The following is a 13,235-nucleotide window of genomic DNA, read 5'->3' on the forward strand; positions in this document are numbered from 1 at the left end:
GCCTTTCTGGATGTGGCAGCATAAAAGGGAGCAGTTCAATGTAGCCCCCAGATTTTCTGGCATGTCCATTAAAAAAGACTGTATCTCAAACCAAAATAACTCTGAGAAAGGTGAAAAAAATATGATAAATAACTTCACCTAAGTTGAAAATGTCAAGTAGGTAGCTGAAAGTACAGGTTGAGAATTTCGGACCAGATACATAATACAGGACACTGGGATAAAATAGGATACCCTAAAGATAGGATATATCCAGAATCATTCTGAAGACAGAATCTGAGAGAGCACATTTTAGTAGATGAATTTTAAATAACAGTTACGTGACTGGACTGAGTTACAACAGAAGGTAACATCGTCAAGGGAGGAAACTGCAGGAGAGGTTGCCCCGTGGTAGAAACGCTGCAGAGGCAGAGAAGGAGAAAGGAGCGCAAAGTGGAGAAAAAAAATCATTCATTCAGTAACTGGAGCCCACTGCAAACCACCACACTGCAGGGCTCTGTAAAGCCAGACTGCAAGCTGCTGAGCACTGAGTGCTGAGGACGCAGAGGCCATGGATATGGGTTTCTCCAAGAAGTCTGGCAGTGAAGAAGGCTGGAAAAACCCAGGCTCAGAAGGAGCTTTTTGCACTGGAAGATACATGGACATTTCAGTAAACAATGGAAAGAAAAGAGCATACTTTGCATAATTTTGTATTGATCACAGACTATAAAATTGCTTTTAATCTTTCTCAAAAACATTTTATGAAACAAAAATGAACACAAAATTACATGTATTTTACCATTTAAACTTAATATAAACTTAAAAGCATTAACATTTTCTAAATTTAATTTCTAAAAGACGTGTACAATTTTTGCTATTATACTACACCAGAATCTTGCTTCTAGTCTATCATGAGAAATTAAATGTTATTAACAATTGCTATTTTAGTTCCTGAAAGATTACTCTGATATAAAGGATGACATTTAAGTAACTATGTATGCCTTTCCCAGCCCTCCTCTTCCAAAGACAAAATATTTTCAGAACAGTTAGTAATTTGGATAACATTTTTCAAGTTGAAGAAGAGAAAAATGAGTGTTCCACTAACATCTAAACTTTTCTTCACAATATTTTTTGATAAAACATGCTTATTTATTATATATACATGCTTACATATAATTTCCTGGCCAAAATACATGCAACCAACATGAAAAAGAAAATATTAAACCATCCTCACAAGCCTAAGAATGCCCTTTTAATTAAGGCACTCATGTTTAGAAATAGGATATAACCACCAAATTAAATAAGGTGTTTAAAAGAAGCCTTTTATTAAGCACAAACAACTTTTAATACATTATCAATACAAATAGGAAAATGTCTTTTAATGAATATGATATATCAAAAATCTGAAGGTTTTTCTTCATACTGACACAATAAAAATAATCAACTTTGAAGGAGAATTACAAAGCAAAATTTTGAGGACACCACTGTCTACTAGTAACAGTTGAGCTATAGTCTAAATTTACTACATCACCTGGGGAGGAAGGGCAACCATCTTTTATAGAGAGAATTTCTAAACTCTTATTAGCACCATTCAAAGCTTATTATCAGTTGTTCATCTACAAACTGACAGGTCAGGTAAAGCTTTAAAGCAAGTTTTCAGTGCAATGTTTACAGTTCCTTCTTTTAAGATACTTGGAGTCTATGATCTCAAAGCATGTTAAACAATTCTGCCTTGATAATTACAAGGTGTTAACATGTGGAGAGAAATGTGTAATGGAAAGAAATGAGGCTTATCCTGGCTGTGAAATGCATCTTAACGTATTGTAGCTAATGCTGGAGTATGCTGACGACATGCGGGATTATGAACAGCAGGTCTCTGGGAAGAAGGCCGCTATTAGCTCTCTGTAGTCATCATTTCTGGATGTCTCAGCTGCTGCCTTTTGAGACTAACTAGTTTCATCCTGTCTCTGATGTGTTCTGCAGTAGAAGCCATGTCACTTGGGCTCCCAAAATATTGTTCAGTTCTAAAAATCAAAACAGAAAAAGCCCAATCAGATTAATACAAACCCATTGACTGTGCAGTGAATGCAAAAGGAAGCAAAAATTACCATAAAAATTACCTACGTGGTATGCCGTTAGTTCATTTGCAGACCGTACTGTTTATCTTTGAGTAGCAATTCGGTAGGAGAAACATTTTTTAAAATGGCATAAAACATTTTTTAAAAATGGAAAAAAATATATTAATGGTATAAATATCCTATCACATATACTTATGATAATCTCAATAAACCAAACAATGCAACAAATAAACAAACAGTGCAACAGCAACAACGTTCTGCTTTCAGCCTGGGAGCCACAGCATACACAAATACAAAATCTATATGAGTACTTCAGTTCTAAGGACTGTGGCCATCAGATGTCTAATAGAGTTGGCAAGTAAGATACCCATTTAATGTTAAGCCATCATTTGGGACATTAATAGGCAAAACCATTTAATTTTATCCTATTAGCAAAGACACAGTATTCGGAGTCACAGAATCTTTCAGCGCTCAAAGAGTTCCTGGAATAATCTGGATTAGCGCTTCATCTTTTCAGGTCAGAAACTAAGAGCTAGAGAAACAAATGACTGAACTGCAATCACACGGCGCAAAAGACAGGATCTGAACGTGGGTCTTCAAGCAGGAAACCCAGAGAGACCACCTATTTCTTCTACTGTTCTAGGAGAATGGCACAAAAGATAAATGTGACTAAGCTCACTGTCAAATTTTACACAGTATAAACAAATTACCAGATAAAGGGGAATGGAATAATAATTGCAAATATTAAAGTTGTGAAATTTGAATACACAGCACTAACTGACTCTTCCATTTTAAAAACGAAAATGACACATGAACTATTTGCAGAACATGGGAGAAGCAGCCCATGCAGAAGTACCAGGGGGAGATGCTCTTGGGAGGACTTGAGCACAATGAGACAGACTTTGTGACAACTGGCTGTGAAACACAGAAATGAGGTTTTGGTGGAGTGATATCCTGGAATGGACCAACCAGAAGCACCCGACTAACACTGTTACTAGCCAGATTTATACACTGGAGATATACATGACTTTAAAAGCTACTTCTGATTATTCAAGTTTAGGTATGACTAGAGATTATCTAAGTATAGACTATGAGTAACGTTATATCTTCTCAATATCAATTCCAAATAATCCTTTGAAGCTCTTGACACATTAGCTGTGGCACTTACCATGTGTGAGATGATCATTTTAAGTAGTTTACATACATTTAGCTCATTTAACTCCCTCACTCATAACCTGAGGAGGTATGGAAAATATATTCCTATTTTTAGATGAGGGAATTGAGGCACAGAAAAGGTTAAGTGGGTTGCCCAAGATGTCACAGTGAGTGGTGGAGCTGAGATTTAAACCCAACAAATCTGGTTCCAGTGTCCACAATCAAAACTACTACACTATATTACAGTGTTGGTGTTTTTGTTCAGTTGCTCAGTCGTGTCCGACTCTTTGTGACCCCGAAGACGAGCCCACCAGGCTCCTCTGTCCATGGGATTTCCCAGCCAAGAATACTAAAATGGGTTGCCACTTCCTTCTCCAGGAGAGGTTCCCGACCCAGGGACTGACCACACGTCTCTTGCCCTAGCAGGTGGATTCTTTACCACTGAACTACTAGGAAAGCCCTATATTACAATGTAACGATATATTCAAGCCCTATATTCAAGGGTTTGGTTTCTCTATGGTTTGAATTAAATATCCTCTGAATTACCACCAAATTGTTTTCATTGAGAAGATCTAGCTCCCTGGGGATAAAGATACTATGATTCATTTACTGGACCATTTATTTGCAAGAGGTTAATTTTTATTTTTATCATCAACTATGTGAAATGGAAAGGAATGTGGAAATCATGACCCCATCATTTTACAAATGAAGAAATTAGGACTCTACATAGCACAGTGAAAAAGAGAATGGATTTGGTGCCAGACAGACCTGAAACTATGTTCTAATTTCACTTAGAAGCTGTGATATCCTGACAACTTAAATCTTTCTGAGCTTCAGTTTTTTCATCTGTAAATCACAATAATCGTATTTATCTAGCACTGTTTCGTCAAAAGCCTATAGGTGAAATGTTTAGCTCTGCGCTGGGTATATAAGGTATATATTTTGAGCTCACTAAACAGTCCCCTCCCCATCCATTCCCTGAATGAAGTTCAAAGTCACCAGGCTCCTAATCATCACGGTCAAGGCTAGAATCCAGTATGTGAACCTAGTCAATGATATTTCTTCTACAATAAGCTATCGAGGGCAATACATTTGATAGCAGCAAGTACCAACTGCTACCACTGTTAAAAACCCAGTAGGGATTTCTTTTAATTAAAACTAATTTATTACAGATACTGAAGATGTGAACCAAAGCTAATTTACTAGGACTTTTTAGAAACAGACTTTCTTCTCTTGATATTACTTTAAGACCTTACTGATAAAAACACAAATTGTAAGAACATGCAGCATACCCATCAGGATAAACTACAGGAACAGTGAGTCTATCTAAAAGTGATTTCCCAACTGCCTCAACTTCATCAAACTGCTCCTCATCATTAATAGCTTCAGGCTCTTCCGGACAGTCTTGTAAAACCTGCAACAAAAAAGTGCAACATCAATCAAGAGACACAGAAAGGAAACCAACTTCATTAAAATTTAGTAGATTGAAGGTGTTTCTGTTCTGTTCTTAGAATCTTCATGTATGTCACAGAAGACTGATTAATTGACAAAAAGGACTCAAGAAATTCAAATAAAATCAAACACATAACCCACACTAATAATATTATAATTGGAATAAGAAGAGTTCTATAGTGATTTCCAAAAAAAATACTAGACTATTATTTGGAATTAAACTGAGACTGTGAAGAAAGTTGATCGCCGAAGAATTGATGCTTTTGAACTGTGGTGCTGGAGAAGACTCTTGAGAGTCCCTTGGACTACAAGGAGATCCAACCAGTTCATTCTAAAGGAGATCAATCCTGGGTGTTCATTGGAAGGACTGATGCTAAAGCTGAAACTCCAATACTTTGGCCACCTCATGCAACGAGTTGACTCACTAGAAAAGAGTCTGATGCTGGGAGGGATTGGGGGTGGGAGGAGAAGGAGACGACAGAGAACGAGATGGCTGGATGGCATCACCGACTCGATGGACATGAGTCTGAGTGAACTCCGGGAGTTGGTGATGGACAGGGAGGCCTGGCGTGCTGTCATTCATGGGGTTGCGGAGAGTCAGACATGACTGAGCGACTGAACTGAACGCTTAAGAAGTAGTATTCTTTCATATATCAAGTAACCATTTATTAAATACTCACTTTATGTTTATGTAGTGGCTTGGGATATGAATGAGAAACAGATTTTTACCTCAAAGAGCTTACAAACTTCACAAATGAAAAAATATATATATAAATACATAACAACATATACTCAGAGCACAAACACATAACAATGTGATTCCCTAGCTAGAAACTTTACAGTTATTTTAAAAACATATCTGCTGGCTTGAGTTACATGATATAAACTAAAAGACAAAATATAAATAGATATGGTTTTAATTCAAATTTGGAATTTCTACAGTCCTTGATTATATTTTTTTCCTTAATTATCACTATTTAAATTTAAATGGTACAAAAGAAAGGAAAGAAAAAATTGCTGTGATTTGTAATAGTTAAGGCTGTAAGTACAGACCTACATAGTAGCCACTAGGCACATACGGTTAGTGAATTCTTGAAGTGTGTCTAGTCTCAAATGCAGATGTGCTATCAGTCTAAGATACACTTTAGATTTAAAACAATAATACTAATTTTAAAAATTTACCTACAAGAAAAAATCTGCAAAATTTGAGACAGAATAAAAATAATTTATTTTTGCAACTTTGGTTGCATACTTTTCTGAATCCAATTATGTTTATTTTGGCATTACTCATAAAGGATATTTTCATATTATAAAATTTCAGATTTAATTTAAATATTTTCCTAATCACTATAATTTGCTATGCAGTCTGCTTATAGTTGTGGCTTGCTGGTATGAAATAGAACCCACCCAAAAGAAAAATAACATCTAATAACAAAAGGTTTTACATAGGTTGACATAATAAAATAACCTTAAGCAGAGCTATTGTAAGAACAATAAAGGCCATGTACCAGAAAAAATAGGAATATAAATACTCTATGAAAAAATCCTCAACCATATTCATTCTTGGGCTTCCCTGGTGGCTCAGATGGTAAACAGTCCACCTGCAATGCAGGAGTCCCACGTTCAATCCCTGGGTTGGGAAGAGTCCCTAGATAAAGGATTGGCTACCCACTCTGGTATTCTTGCCTGAATAAGTCCATGGACAGAGGAGCCTGGCAGGCTACAGTCCATGGGGTCGCAAAGACTTGGCACAACTGAGCAACTAACATATATTCATTCTTACATAACTTCTTGAAGAGATCTAGATTTTTAAATGTCTCTGCAGATACATTTTAAGAGCAGTATCCTAAAAAATTATCAGTGGTGTTAAGAGACTGGGCCAGTGGTCATGATGGGGTGGGCAGCAGCAGCAGCAGCGTGATTAAATAAAAGAGGATGGGGAACAACCTCTGGGCACTGGTAACATTTTATTTGACAATAACAGTGCGCTGATTACACAGGCATACTCACTCTGAAAATTCAGTGAGGAGAATATTTAAGCTGCACATTTTTCTATGTTAGTAATACAGTTCAATAAAAAGTTTTCACTGAAACCATCAGTAGATAAATAAGTCAAGCCATTTGGATATTTTCATTCATCATCAGTCGGCCCATCTTACACTAAAAAAAATGACCTGTAGAGTTCAGTAACTGGCTCAGTAAGAGTTAATGTGGACATTTCCCAACAGATGAACTGCATAACACAGACAGAAACTGCTTAATTCCTGAGGCTCCTTGCAGTATCTCTTCTGTTCTACAGACCAAGGCTATCTCAGGTTTCTCGCATCTTAACTTGCGCTGAATATCCCCTACATGTGAACTTTAATCATTAAGAAATCAAAACAAAGTTAACTACTTAGTAAGGCTCCTCTTTGGAATGGAAATATAAGACTTGGATGCTATAAATTTTCACTGTGCAGTTGAGAAAAAGGTTCTATTGAAAATTTGCCCAAATAAAACACTGCATAATAACTTTCAGTTTCTGGGATTAATGACTTCATTAAATAATAAATTCTAGAATAATTCTTTAAAGATAACACATGAAAAAAAAAGGTTTCATTTTTAACCTTACTCTTGTAATTTTAGCTGGAGAGTCTCAAAACATTATAAAAATCATAAAGTGACCTTTTAAAAAATTTATGACAATTATTAGTATTTGCAAAAGCAAAGTTTCCTTTCTTGGCATAATGAAACAGTGGGAGTCATGACACCTGCAAGAAGAGACAGTACATTCTGGGCATCAGGTCTGGTGAGGACAGACATGGTGCTGAGTGAGCAAAGACTGGATGGCTTTAACCACAGTATCCAACCCTGGGAGGGCTTATCAAGAATCTGATTTGAACTTCTAAGACAATACCTTATACCTAAACAAACTTTAAACAATGGAACACATATATATTCTTAAAGAACAGACTGATCAGAAAATTACAAGGTAAACACATTTTAAACACACATAACACACATGATTGAAACTACATTTTTTAAAAAAGCGAACCTTCTCAGCATTTGAGTGAAAGGCAATAGCCATTTCCAGCCGATGCACCCTCTCTTCAGATGCGACTGTGAACTGTTTCCACACTCTGTTCAGCCGAGGCAGCGTGTCCCCAGATGATCGAGAGGCGCAGCGCAGAGACTGGCACAGCACAACTGTGGCCTGCAGCAACTGTCTTCCGTAGTCGTAAGTGCTCTGAAGAAGGGTGAACACAGAGCTGTAACAGCAGAACTCTAACAGGAGGGGCAGGAACGTGCACAGCAGGACTGCAGCTGCATGTAAGTAACACTACTAGAAGTCAATAATGAATGAGTCCACTGGCACTTACTACTACAAGTCATCTGCATGCATAAAAAATTAAGGGGAAGCCATACTTCCAGTTAATTTTTATGAAGTTTATTTTTTGTTTGGCTTTCCTCTCTTACTCTGCTTTCCTCTCAGTCTGCTCAATTTCACCAGCCCCAAAAAGAAATCAATTTAAAAAAACCTGCTCACCCATTAATCAAAGCAAATGGATGGAAAGGGGCACTTTAAATTCCACACAGGAAACCACACTGTTAACAACATGAACTCAGTAACTAGGGAAAATAAATTAAGATACTATTCACATGAAAAAAAATCCATGTTGTTATAACACTGACACTTGTGAGATGCAGAAACTAGGGTTTCTAATTTACTGATATTAACTTATACTTTATAGTAACTTTTACAAATGAATGGTTACTGTCTTAAAATTACCATAATATATTAACATATCATAAATCAGAGGGAGCTACAGAACCTGTACTCGAGAAAACTTAAACCCTCTCAAATTTACACAGGCTATTTTGATTCATCAGCCAACATTTTCTTAGTTCTGTACTTCTGGATTAATATAACTAACCTTCTTGGACTTGGAGGGCTAAGTTACACTACAATCATGTAGAAAACTATTCTAACACTGAGCTTGTAGAAAAGGAAGATAACCAGTTCTGCACCTGTGCAACATCAACAAATTTTCTATGCTTCTCCAGCAGAACTTTTGTTTCCTGAGCGTCATCCCCCAATCTGGTGTGTGTCTTAAGAAGCGCATCCAGAAGTTCACTGAGCCATTCTACTGCCTGAATGAAAATAAGTCACAGTCAACGTGGAGTCATAACCTTTTACCTTGTATATCAAAACACCATATTAATAAAAAGAAAGATTAGTATCATGTGATTAATTAACCCATTTGTTGTAACCATAATAGCTTATTTCATTCAATGCCAAGCTACATGAGTTAACGATCTTTCCTCTTCCTCAAAATTTTTAAAATCTAAAGATAAGACCTATTAAAGAGAAGTACTTGTTTAAAATTAACATCACATGATTTATATTAATAAAAAACCATACGCTTATGTAATATAGATCTTACTGGAATCGCATTACAGACTTAATGTTACAACTTAAAATCCTGAGCTTCTTCTATGTTAAGTTATAACTATGTTTTTGATATTGACTACACAAAATAGCAAATTGTTTATCTAGCTACAAAATCCTCTTGTGGGTTAAAAGGCAATAAACTACACCAGCCTTCATCCTGGGATGTTAACTGACAACCAAATCACAATAATAAATAATTCCAATTTCTAGCTCAATAGAGCATTTCATTGAGAAGTAAGTCAAATGAGACCAGTAAGATTACTGGAAATATAAAACTTTATTACTTCAACAGGATAAATGAGAATCTGATTTAATGAATTTACTTAGGACCATGAAAAGAATACTTCTGTTTACAGTTAGGTGAAATCAATTTTCCAAGTAAAGACAAGTACATAATATGCTTGATTGATCTTTACCTGGGCAGCATCTTCTTCACATTTAAACAACTGTACCATCTGAAGCATCTTTAATCTTCGCACATCTACCATATCTTCACATCTAATAAGTCCAAACATAAATTTAGGAAAATATTTCAGTTTTGTGGATAACTAGTATAACACCACCATGTGCACATCTATCTTACAGTATATTAAAATATATATAAAATACACTACAGAGACTGTAACTATTTTGTATTGGTTTGCAAGAATTTTAAGGATATCTATATCTGTGTTCCATTAAAACCTCAAAATACCTGAAAGATACTAAATCACAAACCCTCTTGAGTACTGTATGGATTGTGCAAAATAGTGAAGCAAAGCACAAACACGGTAGTACACTAAAGCCTGAAAAAATATTAACTGAAGACAAAAACAAAATGTTTCTAAAATACTAGTTTAGAGAATAATGCTCCAAGGAAATAAAAAAAAATTAAAGCTTTTCATTACATTACATTACCAGAGTAATATCTAATTTTGAATTTAACAAAAAAAAAAAAAAAAAAACCCTCCCATCTATGCTCTTAAGAAAGAAAAATAATTCTGTTGATCTCTGGATAGAAAGAAACACAATTCAGAGTGTTTTTTAGATTTTAATGTAGTCTCCCTGGAAAACATACAGATTAAAATTTTAAGCTCACTTGATCAATTAAGCTCTGATCCATTCCCTTCATTTCCATGCAATTCTGTGTACTTTGGATGGGAAGGACAGAATCTCATGGCAGTACTGAATATCACTAAGGAGGTATAGCCACCCAGGAGGCACTGGGCTCCACTAGAGTTGATATTCTTAAGGAAGCTTGATAACAATAGCTAAATCATTGTCACAGGCTTTATTTATTTATTTTTCTGCAAGAATGCCCTCAACACAATCTATAAACTATTTTTAAAGGGCAATTTGGTTAAATAATCCTACAAGGGTCTGAAGAGAAGTGATTATATATATTTTTAAAATCTGAAGCTAAAAGACAAGGTAAGACACATCAGTGATGAAGACAATATCATATTTAACATATATTTTCAGGTATTGGACAGTGTGCTTGAAAATATAAGACATGGTTTCTACTTATTAAGATGGTCCCATTTGGGAAGATGGACTTTTAAAAAAACAATGTGATAAATACTACTGTGGAGCTATATGAGAATAGGGAGGAATAAGTATAAACTTGCCTAAGAAATCTAAAAAGGCTTCCAAGGATAAGTACCCCCGGAGTCTTGAAAAGTAAGTAGGAATACACTAGGCAGAAAATAAGGGAAGAAGTATTCTAAGTACTCTGGATGCTTGAAACCACATGATACATTCAGGAAAGTGAAAATAAGTGTGTGGTTATGTAGGAAAGTTAAAGGAGGAAAGATACAGGACTGGATTATGAGGGGTCTGCTGCACTATTCCAAGGAGACTGAACTTCATCTGAGGAAACAGGAAGTCCCTGAGAGGGGTTCACACAAGAAGTGAGGTAACTGGATGAGCGCTTTACAAAGACGGCGCTCATGTACAACAGACTGAAGAGGAACAAGGAAGGAAGCAGGTTAAGAGCTAAGATCACGAAAAAAGGATTCAGAGACAGCAGACCTTGGGCATCTGATGAGGCTGTAACAGACCAGAAAGAGTAACGATCGTGATAAACCCTTTGGATAAATCCCAAGTTTGGTGGCTGACGGTATTTTTAACTGGGACAGGAAACTAGAGACGAGCAAGTTTTGGAGGACAATGATGCCAATCCATACAAGTGAGTGTTAAGTATTGTACAGGGCACCCAGGTGGAGATGCTCAGAAGGTAAAAGGAATTACAGGTCCAAAGTACAGGGGAGGGATCTGGGTCAGAGCCATAACCACTCAACCATGGTAGTGAGACTGTCCAGGGAGAAGACGATGAGTGACGAGAGGATCTGGCCTCAGGACAAACCCTGAAAGCAGTGAAATTAGCTAGAGGACAAGAAATCAGTGCAGAAAACCAAGAAGAAACAGCGTGCCCAGGAGAATCATAAAGGTGTTTTTTTAAAGTATATAAAGTTGTCAGGGAGTTTCAAAAAGAAAAAAAAAAATGTCCGTTGTCTCTAATGCTATTCAGAGTGGTCAAGCAATGTCAGAACCAAAAGCATTCCCTGGATTCTGAGCGAGATGCAGGGTTTACTTACATGTGACAGTCACAGTCAGTGATGACATCAGTAAGAGCAAGTTCAGTGAAGTGGTGAGGGGAGAGGTCAGACCAAGAAGGGCTGAGAAGTGAACTGGAGACAGTGAGGAAGTACAGATGCAGATCGGATCTTCAATGACAGCTGTCAAGCAGGAGAGCTCAAGGGGGAGAAAGAAAGGTTTGAAGAGGAGGTGGCAACTTCACGCAGAGATGAGCACCAAAAAGGACAGAAACGATATGGACAAAAGAGAAGCAGAGGTGTTAGAAGAGGTGGCAAGAATACACAGAAGAACTGTACAGAAAAGATCTTCATGACCCAGATAAACACAATGGTGTGATCACTCACCTAGAGCCAGACATCCTGGAGTGTGAAGTTAAATGGGCCTTAGCAAGCATCACCATGAACAAAGCTAGCAGAAGTGATGGAATTCCAGCTGAACTATTCCAAATCCTAAAAGCTGATGCTATAAAAGTGCTGCACTCAATATGCCAGCAAATTTGGAAAACTCAGCGGTGGCCACAGGATTGGAAGAGGTCAGTTTTCATTCAAATCCCAAAGGGCAATGCCAAAGATATGTTCAAACTACCACACAATTGCACTCATTTCACATGCGAGCAAGGTCAGGCTCAAAATCCTCCAAGCAAAGCTTCAACAGGACATGAACCAAGAACTTTCAGATGTACAAGCTAGACTGAGAAAAGGCAGAGGAACCAGAGATCAAACTGGCAACATCCACTGGATCACAGAAAAAGCAACAGAAAAAATCTATTTCTGCTTCACTGACTACGCTAAAGCCTTTACTGTAAGCATCACAACAAACTGTGGAAAATTCTTCAAGTGAATACAAGACCACCTTACCTGTCTCCTGAGAAACCTGTATGCAGGTCAAGAAGCAACAGTTAGAGACAGACACAGAACAACGGACTGGTTTAAAATTGGAAAAGGAGTGAGTCAAGGCTATATACTGTCACCCTGATTATTTAACTTATATACAGAGTACATCATGCAGAATGTCAGACTGGATGAAGCACAAGCTGGAATCAAGATTGCCGGGATAAATATTAATAACCTCAGATATGCAGATGGCACCACCCTTGTGGCAGAAAGCAAAGAGAAACTAAAGAGCCTCTTGATGAAGGTAAAAAAGGAGAGTGAAAAAGCTGAACATTCAAAAAATGAAGGTCATGGCATCTGGTTCCATCACTTAATAGCAAAGAGATGGGGAAACAATGGAAACAGTGACAGACTTTATTTTCTTGGGCTCCAAATCACTCCAGACGGTGACTGTAGACATGAAATTAAAAGATAGTTGCTCCTTGGAAGAAAAGGTATGACAAACCTAGACATTATATTAAAAAGCAGAGACATGACTTTGCCCACAAAGGTCCATCTAGTCAAAGCTATGGTGTTTCCAGTGGTCATGTATGGATGTGAGAGTTAGGCCATAAAGAAAGCTGAGTGCCAAAGAATTGATGCTGTCAAGGAGACCAAACCAGTCAATCTTAAAAGGAAATCAACCATAAATATTCATCGGAAGGGCTGATGTTGAAGCTGAAACTACAATAC

The 13,235-nt window shown here is 37.0% G+C and overlaps 1 protein-coding gene across 4 annotated transcripts in view; it reads right to left on the reverse strand.

Annotated features, from left to right (window-relative positions):
• Nucleotides 1-682: 682 nt before the first annotated feature.
• Nucleotides 683-13,235, reverse strand: part of SESTD1 (SEC14 and spectrin domain containing 1) — a 138,617-nt gene continuing 126,064 nt past the window's right edge. For all 4 annotated transcript variants that reach the window (XM_055398489.2, XM_088830600.1, XM_055398491.2 and 1 more), the window contains 5 exons: nt 9,510-9,591; nt 8,670-8,792; nt 7,696-7,887; nt 4,502-4,623; nt 683-2,000 (listed from right to left, as the gene is read on the reverse strand). In XM_055398489.2, the coding sequence (XP_055254464.1) occupies nt 1,871-2,000; nt 4,502-4,623; nt 7,696-7,887; nt 8,670-8,792; nt 9,510-9,591 (649 nt within the window). In that variant the 3' untranslated portion in view covers nt 683-1,870. The remainder of the gene's footprint in view (nt 2,001-4,501; nt 4,624-7,695; nt 7,888-8,669; nt 8,793-9,509; nt 9,592-13,235) is intronic.

Source organism: Moschus berezovskii, chromosome 2 (genome assembly GCF_049115385.1).
Source record: "Moschus berezovskii isolate FMDL1 chromosome 2, NW_MosBer_1.0, whole genome shotgun sequence".
In the NCBI taxonomy this organism is placed as follows: domain Eukaryota; kingdom Metazoa; phylum Chordata; class Mammalia; order Artiodactyla; family Moschidae; genus Moschus; species Moschus berezovskii.